General features: G+C 45.3%; 1 protein-coding gene across 1 annotated transcript in view; it reads right to left on the reverse strand.

Annotated features, from left to right (window-relative positions):
* ARHGAP6 (Rho GTPase activating protein 6) overlaps positions 1 to 17,157 on the reverse strand; it is a 402,522-nt gene extending 385,365 nt beyond the window's left edge. The window contains exon 1 of the mRNA XM_077296704.1: positions 16,914 to 17,157. Coding sequence (XP_077152819.1) covers positions 16,914 to 16,958 — 45 coding nt within the window. The 5' untranslated portion in view covers positions 16,959 to 17,157. The remainder of the gene's footprint in view (positions 1 to 16,913) is intronic.
* Positions 17,158 to 24,571: the final 7,414 nt, after the last annotated feature.

The raw sequence follows: 24,571 nt of genomic DNA on the forward strand, positions 1-24,571 counted from the left end.
CTACAAATACTTGCATGTTCAGCTCAGCTGAGAGTGCATGTGTTCTCAATAAGGAAAGGGGAATAAGTCGCTACCAGACAACTCAGGCAGAGATACATGTCCCCTAAAAGTGTAAAGATCGGCCATGTTGAAATCCAACTGACATTGAAGGAAAGTTCTAACATTCGAATGTTGAACGATCCCAGAGAAATTGGCTTTATGACCATGTTTATGACAGTGTTGTACCAGCTCTGTGAGGCTTGAGTCTGATGTGTTTTCCTCCGACTACCTACCAGCTTTTGCCTATGCACGGTGTGAGGGGTTGACTCACTCAGCTGCCGGCAAAGGTAAACTCAGGTACGCCTCTTGTGGTAAATCACGTGCTGGTTTATTAAAGCACAGCATAAACCGTAGTTGGGTTGAATAAAGTAAACATGGCCTTTCTGGCCTATTGGCAAAACAAAAAAATGATATAGTCCAAGAGAGTCCTTTTCCTGCAGAATTATTCTGCAGAAAACAAAGTCCTCAGCTCCTCCTGGAGCCACGCCTTTCCTCTCCAAACATAGAACACATAGAGAAAAAAAAGTGGCTGTACATTTAACATCCCAGGCACCCTTGAGGTGGAGATATGGTGAGTAGGCATCCTGCCCATCTCCTACCTACAAGCCCGTCCCATAACATGGCTGATAAACTCCTTCAGCACCTAGCATGCTGAAGAGAAACTTTTGGGTATATATATCATGGAAGAAAGCAATCTTCATGACACAAATCTCCTCTCATAAACCGTGCCAGTGACCCTGTCACAACGGTAATAGGCAGTCACAACGGTAATAGGCAGTCACAACACTGCAATTAATAAGAGTCATGAAAACCACTGAGCACAAGCGCTGACCCTATAACATATAAGAACATAATATTGTAGGAAATCCTCATCAAAATGCTTAGTGTTATTTTCTAAAAAGTAATCATCATTTTGGAGTTTAGCAACTAAAATCAAGCTGTAAGTATTTTTGTAAGAATATGTTACTGTTGATTTCTTGTAATTGTGATACTGGTTAAACACACATCCTGTAGAATCAAAGGGAAAAAAAATGTGTAAAAATTGGAAATGTGATGTCAAACTTTCTACAGCCAAAAGTAAAGCTTATCAGGTTACAGAAGTGGAGAAACAAAGAACCAGCATTCAATGTAAACCACTACAAGAAGACATGTCAACACTAGAGGCAACACTGGAGCAGTAGAGGGTTAGATCAAACTACTAACTGCAAGCTGCTAATTATGTTATTAGGGAAATCCCAAGGCTCATTCACTAACAAGTCAGAGAGGCTCAAAATGTGCAAAAATATCAACCTGGCAAGCATATTTCTTACTACTGCAAGTCTCATATGAAACTATAAATTGTACACTTAAAGTGAAAACTATTCATAGAATGCAGACCTAACAGCTGTAGAAGTACATATAGTGGCATGTAAAAGTTTGGGCACCCCCTGTTATTGTGAACAGTTAACCCCTTCATGACCCAGCCCATTTTGACCTTAATGACCTGGCTGTTTTTTGCAATTCTGACCAGTGTCCCTTGATGAGGTAATAACTCAGGAAAACTTCAACGGATCCTAGCGATTCTGAGATTGTTTTTCGTGACATATTGGGCTTCATATTAGTGGTAAATTTAGGTCGATAATTTCTGCGTTTATTTGTGATAAAAACGGAAATTTGGAGAAAATTTTGAAAATTTCACAATTTTAACATTTTTAATTTTTATTCTGTTAAACCAGAGAGTTATGTGACACAAAATAGCTAATAAATATCATTTCTCTCTACTTTACATCAGCACAATTTTGGAAACAAAATTTTTTTTTACTAGGAAGTTATAAGGGTTAAAATTTGACCAGTGATCTCTCATTTTTACAACAAAATTTACAAAACCATTTTTTTTTAGGGACCACCTCACATTTGAAGTCAGTTTGAGGGTTCTATATGGCTGAAAATACCCAAAAGTGACACCATTCTAATAACTGCACCCTTCAAGGTTCTCAAAACCACACTCAAGAAGTTTATTAACCCTTCAGGTGTTTCACAGTAGCAGAAGCAACATGGAAGGAAAAAATGAACATTTAACTTTTTAGTCACAAAAATGATCTTTTAGCAACAATTGTTTTTATTTTCCCAAGGCTAAAAGGAGAAACTGGACCATGAAAGTTGTTGTCCAATTTGTCCTGAGTACGCTGATACCTCATATGTGGAGGTAAACCACTGTTTGGGCGCCCGGCAGGGCTCGGAAGGGAAGGAGCGCCATTTGACTTTTTGAATGAAAAATTGGCTCCAATCCTTAGCGGACACACCATGTCGCGTTTGGAGAGCCCCTGTGTGCCTAAACATTGGAGCTCCCCCACAAGTGACCCCATTTTGGAAACTAGACCCCCCCAAGGAACTTATCTAGATGCATAGTGAGCACTTTAAACCCCCAGGTGCTTTACAAATTGATCCGTAAAAATGAAAAAGTACTTTTTTAAAAAAAATAAATAAATAAATAAAAATAAAAAATTATTTTAGCCTCAATTTTTTCATTTCCACATGGGCAACAGGATAAAATGGATCCTAAAATGTGTTGGGCAATTTCTCCTGAGTACACCGATACCTCACATGTGGGGGTAAACCACTGTTTGGGCACATGGTAAGACTTGGAAGGGAAGGAGCGCCATTTGACTTTTTGAGTGAAAAATTATCTCCAACGTTAGCAGACACCATGTCGCGTTTGAAGAGCCCCTGTGTGCCTAAACATTGGAGCTCCCCCACAAGTGACCCCATTTAGGAAACTAGACCCCCCCATGGAACTTATCCAGATATGTGGTGAGCACTTTGAACCCCCAAGTGCTTCATAGAAGTTTATAACGCAGAGCCGTGAAAATAATAAATACGTTTTCTTTCCTCAAAAATAATTTTTTAGCCCAGAATTTTTTTAATTTTCACAACGGTAACAGGAGAAATTTGACCCCAAGAGTTGTTGTCCAGTTTCTCCTGAGTACGCTGATACCCCATATGTAGGGGTAAACCACTGTTTGGGCACACGTCGTGGCTCGGAAGTGAAGTAGTGACGTTTTGAAATGCAGACATTAATGGAATGCTCTGCGGGCGTCACGTTGCGTTTGCAGAGCCCCTGATGTGCCTAAACAGTAGAAACCCCCCACAAGTGACCCCATTTTGGAAACTAGACCCCCATTTTGGAAACTAGACCCCCAAAGGAACTTATCTAGATGTGTGGTGAACACTTTGAACCCCCAAGTGCTTCACAGACGTTTATAATGCAGGGAAGTGAAAATAAAAAATCATTTTTCTTTCCTCAAAAATAATTTTTTAGCCCGCAATTTTTTATTTTCCAAGGGTTACAGGAGAAATTGGACCCCAAATGTTGTTGTCCAGTTTGTCCTGAGTACGCTGAAACCCCATATATGGGGGTAAACCACTGTTTGGGCGCACGTTGGGGCTCGGAAGGGAGAGAGCACCATTTGACTTTTTCAACGCAAAATTGGCTGGAATCAATGGTGGCGCCATGTCGCGTTTGGAGACCCCCTGATGTGCCTAAACAGTGGAAACCCCTCAATTCTAACTCCAACACTAACCCAACACACCCCTAACCCTAATCCCAACCCTAACCACAACCCTAACCCCAACACACCCCTAACCCTAGTCTTAACCCTAATTCCAACCCTAATCCTAAGGCTATGTGCCCACGTTGCGGATTTTTCCGCACCGTTTTTGAAAAATCTGTAGGTAAAACGCACTGCGCTTTACCTGCGGATTTACTGTGGATTTCCAGTGTTTTTTGTGCGGATTTCACCTCCGGATTCCTATTATGGAGCAGGTGTAAAACGCTGCGGAATCCGCACAAAGAATTGGCATGCTGCAGAAAATACAATGCAGCGTATTTTCCGCACCATGGGCACAGTGGATTTGGTTTTCCATAGGTTTACGTGGTACTGTAAATGTGATGGAAAACTGCTACGAATCTGCAGCGACCAATCCGCTGCGGATCCGCAGCCAAATCCGCACCGTGTGCACATAGCCTATTTCTAACCCTAATTCCAACCCTAGCCCCAATTCTAACCCTAACCGCAACCCTATCCCAAAGTGCAACCCTATCCCAAAGTGCAACCCTATCCCAAAGTGCAACCCTATCCCAAAGTGCAACCCTATCCCAAAGTGCAACCCTATCCCAAAGTGCAACCCTATCCCAAAGTGCAACCCTATCCCAAAGTGCAACGTGCAACCCTATCCCAAAGTGCAACCCTATCCCAAAGTGCAACGTGCAACCCTATCCCAAAGTGCAACCCTATCCCAAAGTGCAACGTGCAACCCTATCCCAAAGTGCAACCCTATCCCAAAGTGCAACGTGCAACCCTATCCCAAAGTGCAACCCTATCCCAAAGTGCAACCCTATCCCAAAGTGCAACCCTATCCCAAAGTGCAACCCTATCCCAAAGTGCAACCCTATCCCAAAGTGCAACCCTATCCCAAAGTGCAACCCTATCCCAAAGTGCAACCCTATCCCAAAGTGCAACCCTATCCCAAAGTGCAACCCTATCCCAAAGTGCAACCCTATCCCAAAGTGCAACCCTATCCCAAAGTGCAACCCTATCCCAAAGTGCAACCCTATCCCAAAGTGCAACGTGCAACCCTATCCCAAAGTGCAACCCTATCCCAAAGTGCAACGTGCAACCCTATCCCAAAGTGCAACCCTATCCCAAAGTGCAACGTGCAACCCTATCCCAAAGTGCAACCCTATCCCAAAGTGCAACCCTATCCCAAAGTGCAACCCTATCCCAAAGTGCAACCCTATCCCAAAGTGCAACCCTATCCCAAAGTGCAACCCTATCCCAAAGTGCAACCCTATCTCAAAGTGCAACCCTATCCCAAAGTGCAACCCTATCCCAAAGTGCAACCCTATCCCAAAGCGCAACCCTATCCCAAAGCGCAACCCTATCCCAAAGCGCAACCCTATCCCAAAGCGCAACCCTATCCCAAAGCGCAACCCTATCCCAAAGTGCAACCCTATCTCAAAGTGCAACCCTATCCCAAAGTGCAACCCTATCCCAAAGTGCAACCCTATCCCAAAGTGCAACCCTATCCCAAAGTGCAACCCTATCCCAAAGTGCAACCCTATCCCAAAGCGCAACCCTATCCCAAAGCGCAACCCTATCCCAAAGTGCAACCCTATCCCAAAGTGCAACCCTATCCCAAAGTGCAACCCTATCTCAAAGTGCAACCCTATCCCAAAGCGCAACCCTATCCCAAAGCGCAACCCTATCCCAAAGCGCAACCCTATCCCAAAGCGCAACCCTATCCCAAAGCGCAACCCTATCCCAAAGCGCAACCCTATCCCAAAGCGCAACCCTATCCCAAAGCGCAACCCTATCCCAAAGCGCAACCCTAACCCTAAGCGCAACCCTAACCCTAAGCGCAACCCTATCCCAAAGTGCAGCCCTATCCCTAAGTGCAACCCTAACCCTAAGTGCAACCCTAACCGCAACCCTAAGTGCAACCCTAACCCTAAGTGCAACCCTAACCGCAACCCTAAGTGCAACCCTAAGTGCAACCCTAACCCTAAGTGCAACCCTAAGTGCAACCCTATCCCTAAGTGCAACCCTATCCCTAAGTGCAACCCTATCCCTAAGTGCAACCCTATCCCTAAGTGCAACCCTATCCCTAAGTGCAACCCTATCCCTGAGTGCAACCCTAACCGCAACCGTAACCCTAAGTGCAACCCTAACTGCAAAACTAAGTGCAACCCTAAGTGCAACCCTATCCCTAAGTGCAACCCTAACCCTAAGTGCAACCCTAACCGCAACCCTAAGTGCAACCCTAACCCTAAGTGCAACCCTAACCGCAACCCTAAGTGCAACCCTATCCCAAAGTGCAACCCTATCCCAAAGTGCAACCCTATCCCAAAGTGCAACCCTATCCCAAAGTGCAACCCTATCCCAAAGTGCAACCCTATCCCAAAGTGCAACCCTATCCCAAAGTGCAACCCTATCCCAAAGTGCAACCCTATCCCAAAGCGCAACCCTATCCCAAAGCGCAACCCTAACCGCAACCCTAAGTGCAACCCTAACCCTAAGCGCAACCCTAACCCAAAGCGCAACCCTATCCCAAAGCGCAACCCTATCCCAAAGCGCAACCCTATCCCAAAGCGCAACCCTATCCCAAAGCGCAACCCTATCCCAAAGCGCAACCCTATCCCAAAGCGCAACCCTATCCCAAAGCGCAACCCTATCCCAAAGCGCAACCCTATCCCAAAGCGCAACCCTATCCCAAAGCGCAACCCTATCCCAAAGCGCAACCCTATCCCAAAGCGCAACCCTATCCCAAAGCGCAACCCTATCCCAAAGCGCAACCCTATCCCAAAGCGCAACCCTATCCCAAAGCGCAACCCTATCCCAAAGCGCAACCCTATCCCAAAGCGCAACCCTATCCCAAAGCGCAACCCTATCCCAAAGCGCAACCCTATCCCAAAGCGCAACCCTATCCCAAAGCGCAACCCTATCCCAAAGCGCAACCCTATCCCAAAGCGCAACCCTATCCCAAAGCGCAACCCTATCCCAAAGCGCAACCCTATCCCAAAGCGCAACCCTATCCCAAAGCGCAACCCTATCCCAAAGCGCAACCCTATCCCAAAGCGCAACCCTATCCCAAAGCGCAACCCTATCCCAAAGCGCAACCCTATCCCAAAGCGCAACCCTATCCCAAAGCGCAACCCTATCCCAAAGCGCAACCCTATCCCAAAGCGCAACCCTATCCCAAAGCGCAACCCTATCCCAAAGCGCAACCCTATCCCAAAGCGCAACCCTATCCCAAAGCGCAACCCTATCCCAAAGCGCAACCCTATCCCAAAGCGCAACCCTATCCCAAAGCGCAACCCTATCCCAAAGCGCAACCCTATCCCAAAGCGCAACCCTATCCCAAAGCGCAACCCTATCCCAAAGCGCAACCCTATCCCAAAGCGCAACCCTATCCCAAAGCGCAACCCTATCCCAAAGCGCAACCCTAACCCTAAGCGCAACCCTAACCCTAAACGCAACCCTAACCCTAAGCGCAACCCTAACCCTAAGCGCAACCCTAACCCTAAGCGCAACCCTAACCCTAAGCGCAACCCTAACCCTAAGCGCAACCCTAACCCTAAGCGCAACCCTAACCCTAAGCGTCTATTTATAAATATGATAAATTTGCATCACCTGGCCTTTCCTAGTGATGATAGTGAACAAGCCATAACTCTAACAGGCTAATTAAGGTCTGAAACTTTGGTCAAACTTATCTGAGCACACAAATCTCCAAGGGTGCTCAAACTTATACAATAGGCCTACTTTCTTTTTTGGAATTTTTAAAATGTAAAAAATTAAAATATATATTTTTTGGTGCCAAAAATACAAAGGGAATGTGTCATCTTTAACCCCTTCATGACCCAGCCTATTTTGATGACCTGGCCATTTCTTGCAATTCTGACCAGTGTCCCTTTATGAGGTAATAACTCAGGAACGCTACAATGGATCCTAGCGATTCTGAGACTGTTTTTTCATGACATATTGGACTTCATGTGAACAGCAAATTTAGGTAGATTGTCTTTGCGTTTATTTGTGAAAAAATTGGAAATTTGGCTTAAATTTTGAAAATTTAGCAATTTTCTAATTTTTAATTTTTATTCTGTTAAACCAGAGAGTTATGTGACACAAAATAGTTAATAAATAACATTTACCACATGTTTACTTTACATCAGCACAATTTTGGAAACGTTTTTTTTTTTGTTAGGAACTTATAAGGGTTAAAAGTTGACCAGCGATTTCTCATTTTTACAAGAAAATTTACAAAACCATTTTTTTTTAGGGACCACCTCACATTTGAAATCAGTTTGAGGTGTCTATGTGGCTGAAAATACCCAAAACTGACACCATTCTAAAAACTTCACCCCTCAAGGTGCTCAAAACCACACTCAAGAAGTTTATCAACCCTTCAGGTGTTTCACAGCAGCAGAAGCAACATGGAAGGTAAAAAAAGAACATTTAACTTTTTAGTAACAAAAATGATCTTTTAGCAACAATTTTTTAATTTTTCCTAGGGTAAAAGGAGAAAGTGGACCCCAAAAGTTGTTGTCCAATTTGTCCTGAGTACGTTGAAACCCCATATGTGGGGGGGAACCACTGTTCGGGCGCACGGCAGGGCTCAGAAGGGAAGGAGTGCCATTTGACTTTTTGAATGAAAAATTAGCTCCAATAGTTAGCGGACACCATGTCGCGTTTGGAGAGCCCCTGTGTGCCTAAACATTGGAGCTCCCCCACAAGTGACCCCATTTTGGAAACTAGACCTCCCAAGGAACTTATGTGTGGTGAGCACTTTTTACCCCCAAGTGCTTCACAGAAGTTTATAAGGCAGAGCCATGAAAATAAAAAATCTTTTTTTTTTCCCTCAAAAATGATTTTTTTGCCCACAATTTTTTATTTTCACAAGGGTAACAGGAGAAATTGGACCCAAAAAGTTGTTGTCCAGTTTGTCCTGAGCATGATGGTACCCCATATGTGGGGGGGGCACTGTTTGGGCACACGTCGGGGCTAGGAAGGGAAGTAGTGACGTTTTGAAATGCGGACTTTGATGGAATGGTCAGCGGGTGTCATGTCACATTTGAAGAGCCCCTGATGTGCCTAAACAGTGGAAACCCCCCAATTCTAACTCCAACACACCCCTAACCCTAATCCTAACCACAAACCTAACCCTAAGGCTATGTGCACACGTATTCTGGTCCACTGCGGATTTTTCCGCAGCGGATTAGATAAATCTGCAGGACAAAAACGCTACGTTTTTGCTGCAGATTTATTGCGGTTTTTCTGTGGTTTTCACTGTATTTTCTCAAACCTATTTAAAGGGAACCTGTCACCCCCAAAATCGATGGTGAGGTAAGCTCACCGTCATCAGGGGCTTATCTATAGCATTCTGGAATGCTGTAGATAAGCCCCCGATGTTACCTGAAAGAGGAGAAAAAGAGGTTATAATATACTCACCTGGGCGGTCCCGCTGTGATCCGTGGTCAAATGGGCGTCTCAGGTCTGCTCCGGTGCCTCCCATCTTCATTCCATGACGTCCTCTTCTGGTCTCCGCGCCGCGGCTTCGGCGCAGGCGTACTTTGTCTGCCCTGGTGAGGGCAGAGCAAAGTACTGCAGTGCGCAGGCGCCGGGCCTCTCTGACCTTACCGGCGCCTGCGCACTGCAGTACTTTGCTCTGCCCTCAACAGGGCAGACAAAGTACGCCTGCGCCGAAGCAGCGGCGCGGAGACCAGTAGAGGACGTCATGGAATGAAGATAGGAGGCGCCAGAGCAGACCTGAGACGCCCATCAGAGCGGGACCGCCCCTGGGTAAGTATAATCTAACCTCTTTTCCTCCTCTTTCAGGTAACATCGGTGGCTTATCTACAGCATTACAGAATGCTGTAGATAAGCCCCTGATGCCGGTGAGCTTACCTCACCATCGATTTTGGGGGTGACAGGTTCGCTTTAAACACAATATACAGTACGAGTTCTGCAGACCCATATATTTAATCCAAAGTTCTGATGAAATGACAGGTACATGTTAAAGGTTCTGTACATCTTTGCATCGATTTTGTGTACCAGCGTCTGCAGAATGGGAAAGCAGTTCAGGAATGAAGCTGTGCTAGCTCACTATAGCCAGTGAATGCATCAGCATCCTAGACTCACAGAACAAATGGCCAGCATGTATTACTGACAGGGACTAAAATAAAGTTTACATATCTTTAAAGAGTAACAGTCGGTTTAGTTTTATTTCATAAATCAATGTACACACAAAAATAAGAAGCTTTGTAATATATCTTGTTTGAGAAGTCTACTTCTTTCTTCTCCTGGACTGATTATTCATTCTCAAAATTCCCAATGCGTTGGTAAAATCTGTATTCAGTGAAGGCAAATTTGTACATGAGTGAGATAGGAGATGGCAGTTCCTACTGATAAGATACTATGTAGAGGGAAGGCGGGAGAGCTAGAGGCAGCGCTCCTCCCCCTCACTCCTATCTCTACATAGGAGAAGGCAGTTGCAACTAGTCCTGGTGGAGAAAGAAGCAGATCTCTCTGATAAGATATATTACAAAGTTGCTTATTTCCATGTGTACTATTGATTTATGAAATAAAAATTAAAATGATGGTTATTCTTCAAGCCAGCTGTATCGTATTGTTTATGTTCGTCGTATCTCTTTGGCTGTCATTGATGTATTGTTATATTTTCACTTTAGCACTAAAAAGCTAGAATGACTGTCACACAGTAATTGGGCTTATGTATCATAGCGCTAGGAAATGCTGAATTTATAAATGATAATATGACTTTATAATCCCATTTAGAAAGGCATTTTTGGACGTTGCTGCTCTATAATAATCGTTTTGCTTTCATTTAATGATGCTTATAAAGCAACTTTTGGCTGTGAATTTTCATGTCTAATCCCAAAATAAAGCCAAGTACATATTATGGAAAGTGTCCAATGAAGTGAAAAAGAATAGAAGCACCTGGAAGCCATTGGTGTGGTGTGTATAAGCAATGAAGTTACAGTGTGCCTGAGGGATATGTTAAAATTCGATTGTTGACAAAAAAAAATTTAGGATAGAAGGAATTTTCTTTCTAGGTATGTGGAAGTGCATGCACCAATTACTACCTTGTAATTGTCTACTTGGCAATTGTAGAAACAGTAGCTAACCTAAACATGTCCTAGGAGATTATTAACTAACCGATACAAAATGAATGTACTGTATTCTGAGAAAAAAAAACACACAAAGTACAATGCACAGGAAAAGGGCATAAGTAAATGAAATAGGGCAAACTACAACAAACATTAATAAGCGAAAACCATCCAGGTTCTTCATAGGCATTTGGCATACAATGAAATTTTCATTAACGTCAGCATTATGCACCCTGCAAAAAAGTCTCTATACATCGGAATAAAGGAAATGGCTCGACTTATGCATCGTACGAGAAGGAAGTGGTTTGCTGGAGCCTGACACTTCAAAATAAAGCCTTCTAAACATAACAACCAGAAAGCCTTTCATGTTTTCTGAAAACACACAAATAAGCACAGGCATGCCGCATTCCATGAGATAAAAATGTGAAGCCCCAAGACATTCCACCATGCAACCATCTATGGGAAAACCCCAAAATAACATTTATTCTACTGCTGTTTAAAGGGGTTTTCTAAATTCCTTAACGAGAGGCACTGGAAGCTCTTGGGTCCAAATACAACAAGACGGTCATCTATCATATCCATGTATGTGTGAGAGTGGCCTTTGTGCCTCTAAATGCATCAAGGTCCAAGTGCCACTGCTACCGCAGCACGCCCTCTGGTACAGCAGGAGGAGAGGTCAATGACACACCACACTCATACATGTAACTAGGGATGACCGGACCCGTGGAAGTTCGGGTTCTGGTACCTGACCTGAACTTTAGTCCAAAGTTCGGTTCAGCCCTAGAACTGTTTCCGAACTCCATTGAAAACAATGGGAACCTGAACTTTGGATCTGGAAAATTCTCTCTCCCGGGCTATCCCCGGAATTCTGAACATTGCAATGGACTTCCAGAAAAAGTTTGTGTTCCGCGTTTAGCTCTGGACACTAACTGTCCTATACAAACCCCGAACTTAAAGCGTTCATCTCTATTTGTAACAAGTTGGCTTCCAGCTGTAAACTCTTTGGACAGGTACATATCTGGACACATTGCCTATGAGAAGCACTGCCCATGTGGCTGGGGTCCTTACTACAGAACACCTATTTGAAAATTTGACCACATACTGTGATTGTACCTGTCAACATTATTCATACAAATATAATAGATGCAGTTCATCTGATCATCCAAGTTGCAGCACTCATTAGGGTATCTACATATAGGGGCGAGACAGATCTCACTTGTTCTTATTTACACCCCACACTACAAGCAAATGATTGCATTAAGCAAATCTACAACAACCTCAACCTAATCCCATCATTTGGATCATCACCATTGTTACTGCATAGAAAGTGACTAGAAGGGGACACCATTATGGGAATTGTAGGGATTCTGATTTTACTACATTTTACCCATTCACATTGGAACTAAACATGTTTGCACCTACTGTAAATGCAAAGCACATAACAATGTCCAGATACTTATCTGTATACCCATCTCATTGTCAACCCAGCCTAAGGGTACCGTCACACAGTGCCATTTTCATCGCTACGACGGCACGATCAGTGACGTCGCAGCGTCGTATGATTATCGCTCCAGCGTCGTAGACTGCGGTCACACTTTGCAATCACGGCGCTGGAGCGATGCCGAAGTCCCCGGGTAACCAGGGTAAACATCGGGTTACTAAGCGCAGGGCCGCGCTTAGTAACCCGATGTTTACCCTGGTTACCAGCGTAAACGTAAAAAAACCAAACAGTACATACTCACATTCCGGTGTCTGTCCCCCGGCGTTCTGCTTCTCTCCACTGTGTAAGCACCATAGCCGGAAAGCAGAGCGGTGACGTCAGACGTCACCGCTGTGCTCGCTTTCCGGCCGGCAGGCGCTCACAGTGCAGAGAAGCTGAGACGCCGGAGGACGGACACCGGAATGTGAGTATGTACTGTTTGTTTTTTTTACGTTTACGCTGGTAACCAGGGTAAACATCGGGTTACTAAGCGCGGCCCTGCGCTTAGTTACCCGATGTTTACCCTGGTTACAAGCGAACACATCGCTGGATCGCTGTCACACACAACGATCCAGCGATGTCAGCGGGTGATCAAGCGACGAAAGAAAGTTTCAAACGATCTGCTACGACGTACGATTCTCAGCAGGATCCCTGATCGCTGCTGCGTGTCAGACACAGCGATATCATAACGATATCGCTAGAACGTCACGAATCGTACCGTCGTAGCGATGAAAATGGCACTGTGTGACGGTACCCTAATGTGCTGTAGGCAAAATGACCATCCCAGTCTCTTGGGAGAACAATTAATGTCTATGTACAGTTTGTTAAAAGTAAATACAACATTGAATCCTTTGCCAGCTAATATTTGCATAATGACAGTACAGTGTAAAGCCATTTAAAGTGGGGACTTTAACTATAGTCATGAGCTGCCCATTCTTCAAAAACACTGAAGCATCTGCTTTTGCCATGGAGAGAATCAACTTTTACCTTATGCTGAGTGCAGACAGCAAAAAAACTCAAAATAACGTCTTTCACAATCTTTGTGCCACAGCTGACGGGCCACGAGATCTCTGCACGGTTGGTTTTCTGAAATATTCAGATTCTGCTGCAGGATCGTCAGCGCCATATAAACATTCATGACAGAAACATCTTCCATATAACTATGTGTTAGAAATCTACAGGCAGCATGTTTAATGTGCCTCAGAGCAGATATGATTTATGATTTGTCAAATTGCCATGAACATTTAAAGACTGCACAAAAATAATCGATAAAATCTGATATGGTATAAATTCCAAATTGGGTGATTTATGCTGCGATTTTAGGACCATTAATAATATCGTTACAGAGTTCCCTATTGATGGTGTTGTATACAATATGCATATAAACAGCCGTTGCTGATGTGTATGCAAAAAGCTTAAAAAAATTTAAATAATAACAAAACTTGTGATACATACGACCCTCTAAATTATTATTTTGCTCTGTTGCCTCCAGCAGTCCAGTTTATTTAGTATAGAGACAATATGTCCCAGTAATGTAACGGAATGTGACGTCATCGTATAGTTATGTGACTTCATCTCATAGTGATGCAACAGAGTGAGACCTCATCGTACAGTGATGTAAGGGAATATGACCTCATCGTATAGTGATGTAACAGAATGTGACCTCATCGTACAGTGATGTAAGGGAATATGACCTCATCGTACAGTGATGTAAGGGAATATGACCTCATCGTATAGTGATGTAACGGAATGTGACCTCATCGTACAGTGATGTAAGGGAATATGACCTCATCGTACAGTGATGTAACGGAATGTGACCTCATCGTATAGTGATGTAGCGGAATGTGACCTCATCGTATAGTGATGTAACAGAATGTGACCTCATCGTACAGTGATGTAACAGAATGTGACCTCATCGTACAGTGATGTAACGGAATGTGACCTCATCGTACAGTGATGTAACGGAATGTGACCTCATCGTACAGTGATGTAAGGGAATATGACCTCATCGTACAGTGATGTAACGGAATGTGACCTCATCGTATAGTGATGTAGCGGAATGTGACCTCATCGTACAGTGATGTAACAGAATGTGACCTCATCGTACAGTGATGTAACGGAATGTGACCTCATCGTACAGTGATGTAACGGAATATGACCTCATCGTACAGTGATGTAACGGAATATGACCTCATCGTACAGTGATGTAACGGAATATGACCTCATCGTACAGTGATGTAACGGAATATGACCTCATCGTACAGTGATGTAACGGAATGTGACCTCATCGTACAGTGATGTAACGGAATGTGACCTCATCGTACAGTGATGTAACGGAATGTGACCTCATCGTACAGTGATGTAACGGAATGTGACCTCATCGTACAGTGATGTAAGGGAATATGACCTCATCGTACAGTGATGTAAGGGAATATGACCTCATCGTACAGTGATGTAAGGGAATATGACCTCATCGTATAGTGATGTAACAGAATGTGACCTCATCGTACAGTGATGTAAGGGAATATGACCTCATCGTACAGTGATGTAACGGAATGTGACCTCATCGTATAGTGATGTAGCGGAATGTGACCTCATCGTATAGTGATGTAACAGAATGTGACCTCATCGTACAGTGATGTAACGGAATGTGACCTCATCGTACAGTGATGTAACGGAATATGACCTCATCGTACAGTGATGTAACGGAATATGACCTCATCGTACAGTGATGTAACGGAATATGACCTCATCGTACAGTGATGTAACGGAATATGACCTCATCGTACAGTGATGTAACGGAATGTGACCTCATCGTACAGTGATGTAACGGAATGTGACCTCATCGTACAGTGATGTAACGGAATGTGACCTCATCGTACAGTGATGTAACGGATTATGACCTCATCATACAGTGATGTAACGGAATGTGACCTCATCGTACAGTGATGTAACGGAATGAGACCTCATCGTACAGTGATGTAAGGGAATATGACCTCATCGTACAGTGATGTAACGGAATGTGACCTCATCGTACAGTGATGTAGCAGAATGTGACCTCATCGTACAGTGATGTAACGGAATGTGACCTCATCGTACAGTGATGTAACGGAATGTGACCTCATCGTAGTGATGTAACGGAATGTGACCTCATCGTATAGTGATGTAACAGAATGTGACCTCATCGTATAGTGATGTAACAGAATGTGACCTCATCGTATAGTGATGTAACGGAATGTGACCTCATCGTATAGTGATGTAACGGAATGTGACCTCATCGTATAGTGACGTAACGGATTATGACCTCATCGTATAGTGATGTAACGGATTATGACCTCATCGTATAGTGATGTAACGGAATGTGACCTCATCGTATAGTGACGTAACGGAATGTGACCTCATTGTATAGTGATGTAACCTCATCGTATAGTGATGTAACAGAATGTGGGCTCATTGTACAGTGATGTAATGGATTGTGAGTTCATCATCCCCATTATGTTAGGTCACCAACAAAGAAACATCATACTGTAGTAACTTGGGGATATAGGAAGATTAACAGTAAGGCTATGTTCACATGGGTTTTTCCTGCTTTTTCTGTGCAAATTTTAAGCAGCGTTTTATAGTACCAGAAAAGGAAATGAGATTTCTGAAATCTCATGCACACACATTGTTTTTTTTCCTGACTGATTTTGAAAGCTGCAGCATGTCACTTTTTTCAGCGTTTTTTAACAGATAGAAAGCAATAAGTGCAAAAGTGCAACAAAAAACTCAGGTGTCAGGTTTTGCTATGTTTTTACTGCAAAAACCTTAAAGACAGTTCCATCATGATTTTTTTGGGGGGGCACTAACAGACAACAAAAACGCAGCAAAACCTGCTATTTGTACGCAGCTTCTTTGATCGGGTTTACCTGCAGAAAAAAAAAAAAACACGCAGCAAAAACGCAACGTGTGCACATACCCTAAGGAGAGCAGGAAGTTTCTTTGTTCTAGTTTCAGCAAGTCCCTGGGTTGTTAACAAAAATCCTGTAAAGTCACTGAAAAGTCAAAGGACAAATAAGATGTTGGGCATCCCACTGCCTCATCCCTCAGCAGAGCGAATGCTGTAAATCAGCCCCACCTCCATAGAAGTGCTCAGCTTGGCAGCGCAGATGTTGTCTATCAGCCCATGCACACATCCTGCTGGGGGGACACCACAACTGACGGTACTGCGGCCGCACCACAAATGTCACCGCCACCTTGTGCTTCCAAAAAAGGCCAGAAACTGTTATAGTGGCAAACAAGCATGTAGTGATTATCATCCATAGTCACGGTACGTCCTCTCACAGCAACACACTCGTTATATGGCCGTGTTCACATGTGAAGTAGGTTACCTCAATCAGGAGAGGAACAATCAGAGGAAAAGTATAATAGAAACCTATGCTCCACTTCTGCATTTATCACCCACTCCTGGCTTTGGCTTACAGATACTGAGGTAAAATCCTGACCAAATCCTGAATGTGTGCACGTGGCCAATAAGGCATTATTTTACACTATGCAACAGGTTACTAAAGTCTGAGCAGAAGAAGAGGTGCCGCTAACACAATGCAGCCAGGAGAATGTTACATCTTACAACGACCAACAAGTGTGAGTAACAGAAGTGAGCCCATCTGTCAGGGCACACACTGCACATAGAAACGCACCATATGCACTGGGAGCAGAGCAGTCTGCGACCACCACAAGCCACTGAGTACTTACAGCATAGCACAGCCTCCTGTCACAGAACACCGACTCCCCAAACATTGCAGCCAGGAGCCCTCCACAGCGCAGTCCTCAGAGGCACAAGTCGCACAAGTATCGCTGCCTCCCACACTGCATCCACATTGTTGTAATCCCACAGGCAGACAGACAGAATGGAGAGGAGTGAGTGCGATCAGGAACAGGCGCGGGGCTGGCAGCCGGAATAGCACAGCTCCCCCTAATGGCCAGCAGTGGAATCACAGCAGCAAGCGAGCTGCAGCTGGACGGCACATCATCATCGGCACATCATCATCATCATCATCACCACCACAGACACTGCCGTGTCCCCACTGGTGGGATCAGCAGATATATACTCAGAAATATAATATAACTCTTAGCCTGCAATTAATAATCATTCTGGCTACATGCACAGTGTTGTAAATGCAAATTGAAATCCCCTCTACTGACTGCTACACAGTATTTCTACAGAATCCACTATGGACATTTTTCTACCTTGTTGCTGAAATTGGCTAAACCGGGAAAGGCAACCTTGGTACCCAGGAAACTAGTTTTATTATTTCTAAATCTATGGAACTAGGTGGTCTAAGTACCTAATAGGTGTAGGAAAAGAACTCCCGTGTATCTCCACTGAGGCCGCACAAACACATCTGCTTGTCATAAGTAAAATGTAAAACACAGTGAGTGCCATAGTGCCGGATGCCAATGCACAGAAATGGTTAAAAAGCCAATATATCACATGGAAAACTGCTGGCAGAATGAGTGGTGAATATGGTTGCTTAATAATGTCCTTGCTAAAAAAAAAAAAAAAACAACTTGTAATTAGTGTTGAGCATTCCGATGCTGCAAGTATCGGGTATCGGCCGATACTTGCTGTATCGGAATTCCGATACCGGGATTCCGATACTCTTGTGGTATCGGGTATCGGGTATCGGAACAACATTAATGTTAAAATGTGTAAAATAGAGAATTAAAATAAAAAATATCGCTATACTCACCTGTCCGACGCAGCCGGGACCTCAGCGCAGGAACCGGCAGCGTTGTTTGTTTAAAATTCCCGCTTTTACATGGTTACGCGAAGTCCCGGCTTGTGATTGGTCAGGGCGGCCATGTTGCCGGGCCGCGGACCAATCACAGCAAGCCGTGACGAAAATACGTCACGGCTTGCTGTGATTGGTCCGCGTCCCGGCAACATGGCCGCCATTAACCAATCACAAGCCGTGACGTCACGGGAGGCTGGAAACGCGCTCATTTTAAAAAGGGCGCGTGTCCAGCCTCCCGTGACGTCACGGCTTGTGATTGGTTGCGTCGCGGTCAACCAATCACAAGCCGGGAGGCTGGACACGCGCCCATTTCAAAATGAGCGCGTCCAGCCTCCCGGCTTGTGATTGGTTGATCGCGGCGCAACCAATCACAAGCCGTGACGTCACGGGAGGCTGGACACGCGCCCATTTCAAAATGAGCGTGTCCAGCCTCCCGGCTTGTGATTGGTTGATCGCGGCGCAACCAATCACAAGCCGTGACGTCACGGGAGGCTGGACACGCGCCCATTTCAAAATGAGCGCGTGTCCAGCCTCCCGTGACGTCCCGGCTTGTGATTGGTCAGGGCGGCCATATTGCCGGGACGCGGACCAATCACAGCAAGCCGTGACGTAATTTCGTCACGGCTTGCTGTGATTGGTCCGCGTCCCGGCAACATGGCCGACCTGACCAATCACAAGCCGGGAATTCACGTAACCAAGTAATAGCGCGATTTTTAAACAAACAACGCTGCCGGTTCCCTCGCTGAAGTCCCGGCTGCGTCGGACAGGTGAGTATAGCGATATTTTTTATTTTAATTCTTTCTTTTACACATTAATATGGTTCCCAGGGCCTGAAGGAGAGTTTCCTCTCCTTCAGACCCTGGGAACCATCAGGGATACCGTCCGATACATGAGTCCCATTGACTTGTATTGGTATCGGGTATCGGTATCGGATTGGATTCCGATACTGTGACGGTATCGGCCGATACTTTCCGATACCGATACTTTCAAGTATCGGACGGTATCGCTCAACACTACTTGTAATGTCCACTCACTGCAAATGTCCTTCTGATTTAGTGCAATAGGGCCAAAATGTCCGCATGTATCCCTGGTGTAGCACTGGTGGTAGAGTAACGTGGCGCGGGGACGGTAGCCGCAGGTGAGGTTCTTGTCTCTTACGTCCTGTGTTACATTACATGGAAGTGGGGGTCCTGACTGGGTACATGGGCTTGTGCTTTAAGGGCACTACTGTAAGGAGGAAGACCGGGCTGCGGGTGCGGCATTGAGCCGGGTCCGGAACTGTCAAGGCGGCGTCCCATGTTGCCCAGGGAGAGGAATAGGGGACCGGACAGGCCCCATGACCTGGGCGCAGGGGGCGTAGCTGGGGCACCCCCAGACGCAGGGCCGCGGGGTACTCGGTACCGGGCCTCTCTGTCTCGGTCCTGGGGTTGTCACGGTGGCTAGACCCGGTCTGTGACCCTGCCAAGGGGCATCCAATGAAAGGTGTGCTGGTGGTGCGTGGTGCAAGGCGCGATGAATAACGAGGACACAGGGTTGCAGTCTCTTTACCTCTTTACTGAAGACTTCAGAATCCTCAATCCAGAGTACTGCTAACAGGGCTGGCTGAGACCGGCCGGTCCGAAGGCACATCCAGAGTTCCCTTTGCAGGTGGAAATCAGTGCCTACCTACTAGCGCCTGTGTGTTATAGTACCTCCCTGCTGAGCACCACGGGATAGTCATCACAACTGTTGTGTCTGTTTCTGATGTTCTTCTCTCACAACTCGTATCTGTTCTGATGTTCTTTCTCCGTCCCCCAGATGATATGGATAGGACGCACCCGTATGACGGGTATGCCTGGAGTTCTTATGGGACCCTAGCGTCGCCCCTCTCCCACAATTGCCCCCTATGTCTGCTTAGGTGATTTAGGTGAGACAGCCAACCTAAAATTAACTGTCCTGCCGCTGTTTGAAGTAATGCTTGGAGCCCAATACTTCCTCGGCGTTCCGGCCACCGGCTACGCGCCTCAGTAGGATGTTGCCTCGAACTTACAGCACGACTCCTACTGGCTTTATCTCCTTTTTGCTGCCATCTCGTTTCTCACTTCTCCACAATAAACCTCGCTTCGTTTCCTTTCTTAGGATGCCGCTGCAACGGGTGCAGGCGCGGCTCCGTAACGTTCTGTTCTGTTCGCTAGGCCACTGTCAGGATCCCACCCCTGACAGAGACCCCCCTGAATCTTCCCCTGCAACACCCTCTGCCACAGGATGTTGCCTGGATCCAACCCAGTCAGCTTCTGTCTAACTTCCTATCCAGCCCCCAGTTTTACCAGATTGTGAGGAGTGGCCTAATACATAGAACCCTTTGCTCCCCCTGGTGGCCAGAATGTGAAGTGTATAGTGTGACTGTGATACCTGGTCAGGTGAACTCCTTAAGTGCCATCAGACGTACCATCACTCCCCTTAGCGGCGGAGCGTCAGTACTGCAACGACCAGGACTCTGGGGCACTGAACTCCCCCCCGGTTAAATCCAGTACTCCCGGACTGGGAAGAAAACAACAATACATGTCAGCAAAAGACATTCAAATTTTGAAATGCTATGAACAAGTAACTATAACAGTGCTTCCCTTTATGGGAGGTGAGGACTCTTGAACGTTACAAACAGAACATGGTTAAATATTTTTAATAACATACTATAAATAACTTCTATTACCCAGCCGGGTATTCTACTAAGTGCAAATTCTGAACAATAATTTAACTTTTCCTTTAAGGGCATATAAGCTGAACCCACTAAAGGCTTACTATAAAACTCTAAAATATAAATTAACTTTTTCTTTATTTTTCTCTTCTAAGTGCAACATTTTCTTTTTACTCTCTGATTTTTCATTTGCAGGACCGCCTGTCTATCTGCCCAGGCCTACTGCCTCTTTTCTTAGTACAGGATCACCGAGCCATCTCTCTATGGCTCTCAGGAGGACTCACTAACTAACCCCTACGGGTTTACTTTATTGAAATTCGGCTTTCCTCTCTTTCCTGTCCTCATTCTCTAGTAACATTATTAAACATTCTCCATAACTATCTAGCTAACTACATATTACTCCTATGTAAAACATTATTACCATCTACTTTCTTTTAAGGCAACATTATACTTTAAGTGCAACTAGTGAACGTTCCCTTTAAGAGGGAACCAAGTCTCTTTGAGGTAAGGCAGACTCTCTCCATCTGCAAGCCCAGTTAAGGCAAGAGCTTCCATGCTGTACTCAGGAACAGTCTCTTCACAAAGCTCTCCTTCTGGTAAAACCAGTAAGGGGCACCTTTAAGAAGGTGCGAACTATTTACAATCCAGTTTGTGAATCATTCACCGTCCATGATTCGGCAGTCTTTGCAACATTGTGGAACAAAAGCAAAAATGAAAACAAAACAAACGCAAAAATAAAAAGCAATGGGGATCCCGGGTAAACGAAGAGATCCCTGTTATGACCTGGTGGTTACGGAGCGGTACTGAGATGACATTGTGGGTAAAACCAATCATGAACAAGCTCAGAGGAGGTGGAAGCTCCACAGACAGAAATCACTGGTATGACCTGGTGATTACGGAGCAGCACTGAAATGACCTGGTGGGAAAAACAAATAATGAACTAGCTCTGAGGAGGTGGTAGCTTTACTGACCGCAATCCCTACTCCTAACACCAACACTAGAAATAGCCGTGGAGCGTTCCTATCTCTGCCTAGACGCCTCTTCAGAGCCTAAGAACTAGCTACCCCTGAAGATGGAAACGGAAAACTATCTCGCCTCAGAGAAACCCCCAAAGGAAAGATAGCCCCCACATATATTGACGGTGAGTGGAGAGGGAAATGACAAACTCAGAAATGAAACTAGAATTTTAGCAAAGGAGGCCAATACTATCTAAATAGACAGAGATAGAAAAGGCTACTGTGCGGTCAGTATAAAAACTAAATGTCCACGCAGGGTTTACAAAAATAACCCCCACACCGACTCACGGTGTGGAGGGGCAAATCTGCAACCCCAGAGCTTCCAACTAGCCGGAATATTTCATAATGACAAGCTGGACAAAAGAGACATAACATAAACTGAACAGAAGGTCATAAGCAGAGAAACACCCAAAAACTAGCAGAACTTATCTTGAGCTGAAATGGACTGGCCAACAGAGAACTTCCAGAAAAGGACTGAATCCACAGGAGAACATTGACAGCTGGCATAAACTACAGCCTACAGCCCAGTTAAATAACAAGGCCAGGGCACCGATTAGTGAAAGCAGCTGCTAAGTTCCACTTGAAACCACCAGAGGGAGCCCAAGAGCAGAACTCCCAAAAATACCATTCATGAACACAGGATGGAGCCCAAGAACGGAATTCACAACAGTACCCCCCCCTTGAGGAGGGGTCACCGAACCCTCACCAGAGCCCCCAGGCCGATAGGGACGAGCCAAATGAAAAGCACGTACCAAATCGGCAGCATGGACATCGGAGGCAAAAACCCAAGAGTTATCCTCCTGGCCATAACCCTTCCACTTGACCAGATACTAAAGTTTCCGCCTTGAAAGACGAGAATCCAAAATCTTCTCCACCACATATTCCAGCTCCCCCTCAACCAACACCGGAGCAGGAGGGTCAACGGAGGGAACCATGGGCACCACATATCTCCGCAACAAAGATCTATGGAACACATTATGAATGGAAAAAGAAGCTGGAAGGGCCAAACGAAAAGACACCGGATTGATAATTTCCGAAATCCTATAAGGACCGATAAAACGAGGCTTGAACTTAGGGGAAGAGACCTTCATAGGAACATGACGAGAAGACAACCAGACCAAATCCCCAACCCGAAGCCGGGGACCAACGCACCGACGGCAGTTAGCAAAACGTTGAGCCTTTTCCTGAGACAATGTTAAATTGTCCACCACATGAGTCCAAATCCGCTGCAACCTGTCCACCACAGAATCTACCCCAGGACAGTCCGAAGGCTCAACCTACCCTGAAGAAAAACGAGGATGAAAACCGAAGTTACAAAAAAAAGGCGAAACGAAAGTAGCCGAACTAGCCCGATTATTAAGGGCAAACTCGGCCAACGGCAAGAAGGTAACCCAATCATCCTGATCAGCAGACACAAAGCATCTCAAATAGGTTTCCAAGGTCTGATTGGTTCGCTCGGTCTGTCCATTTGTCTGAGGGTGAAATACCGAAGAAAAAGACAAATTAATGCCCATTCTAGCACAAAAGGACCGCCAAAACCTAGAAACAAACTGGATACCTCTGTCAGACACAATATTCTCCGGAATACCATGCAAACGAACCACATGCTGGAAAAACAAAGGAACCAAATCAGAGGAGGAAGGCAACTTAGGCAAAGGTACCAAATGGACCATTTTAGAAAACCGGTCACCCAGATGACAGACATCTTCTGAGAAACAGGAAGATCAGAAATAAAATCCATGGAAATATGCGTCCAGGGCCTCTCAGGGATAGGCAAAGGCAAAAGCAACCCACTAGCACGAGAACAGCAGGGCTTAGCCCAGGCACAGATCCCACAGGACTGCACGAAGGAACGCACATCCCGTGACAGAGAAGGCCACCAAAAGGACCTGGCAACCAAATCTCTGGTACCAAAGATCCCAGGATGACCAGCCAACACCGAACCATGAATCTCAGAAATCACCTTACTAGTCCATCTATCAGGAACAAACAATTTCCCCACAGGACAGCGGTCGGGTCTATCAGCCTGAAACTCCTGAAGCACCCGCCGCAAATCAGGGGAGATAGCAGAAAGAATCACCCCCTCCTTGAGAATACCAGCCGGCTCACAGACTCCAGGAGAATCAGGCAAAAAACTCCTAGACAGGGCATCAGCCTTCACATTCTTAGATCCCTGAAGATACGAGACCACAAAATCAAAACGGGAGAAAAACAAAGACCACCGAGCCTGTCTAGGATTCAACCGCTTGGCCGACTCAAGGTAAATCAGATTCTTATGATCGGTCAAGACCACAACACGACGCTTAGCTCCCTCAAGCCAATGTCGCCACTCCTCGAATGCCCACTTCATAGCCAACAACTCCCGATTGCCAACATCATAATTACGCTCAGCAGGCGAAAACTTTCTGGAGAAGAAAGCACACGGCTTCAACACAGAGCCATCAGAACTTCTCTGAGACAGAACAGCTCCTGCCCCAATCTCAGAAGCATCAACCTCAACCTGAAAAGGGAGAGAAACATCTGGCTGACGCAACACAGGGGCAGAAGTAAAACGACGCTTAAGCTCCTGAAAGGCCTCCACAGCCGCAGAGGACCAATTCACCACATCAGCACCTTTCTTGGTCAAATCGGTCAGAGGTTTAACCACAGTAGAAAAATTAGCAATGAAGCGGCAATAAAAGTTAGCAAATCCCAAAAATTTCTGAAGGCTCTTCACAGATGTGGGTTGAGTCCAATCATAAATAGCCTGGACCTTAACAGGGTCCATTTCAATAGCCGAGGGAGAAAAAATGAACCCCAGAAAAGAAACCTTCTGAACTCCAAAAAGGCACAGACCCCTTCACAAACAGTGTATTAGCACGAAGAATCTGAAATACCATCCTGACCTGCTTCACATGAGACTCCCAATCATCGGAAAAAAACAAA

Source organism: Ranitomeya variabilis, chromosome 3 (assembly GCF_051348905.1).
Source record: "Ranitomeya variabilis isolate aRanVar5 chromosome 3, aRanVar5.hap1, whole genome shotgun sequence".
NCBI classification, from domain to species: Eukaryota; Metazoa; Chordata; class Amphibia; order Anura; family Dendrobatidae; genus Ranitomeya; species Ranitomeya variabilis.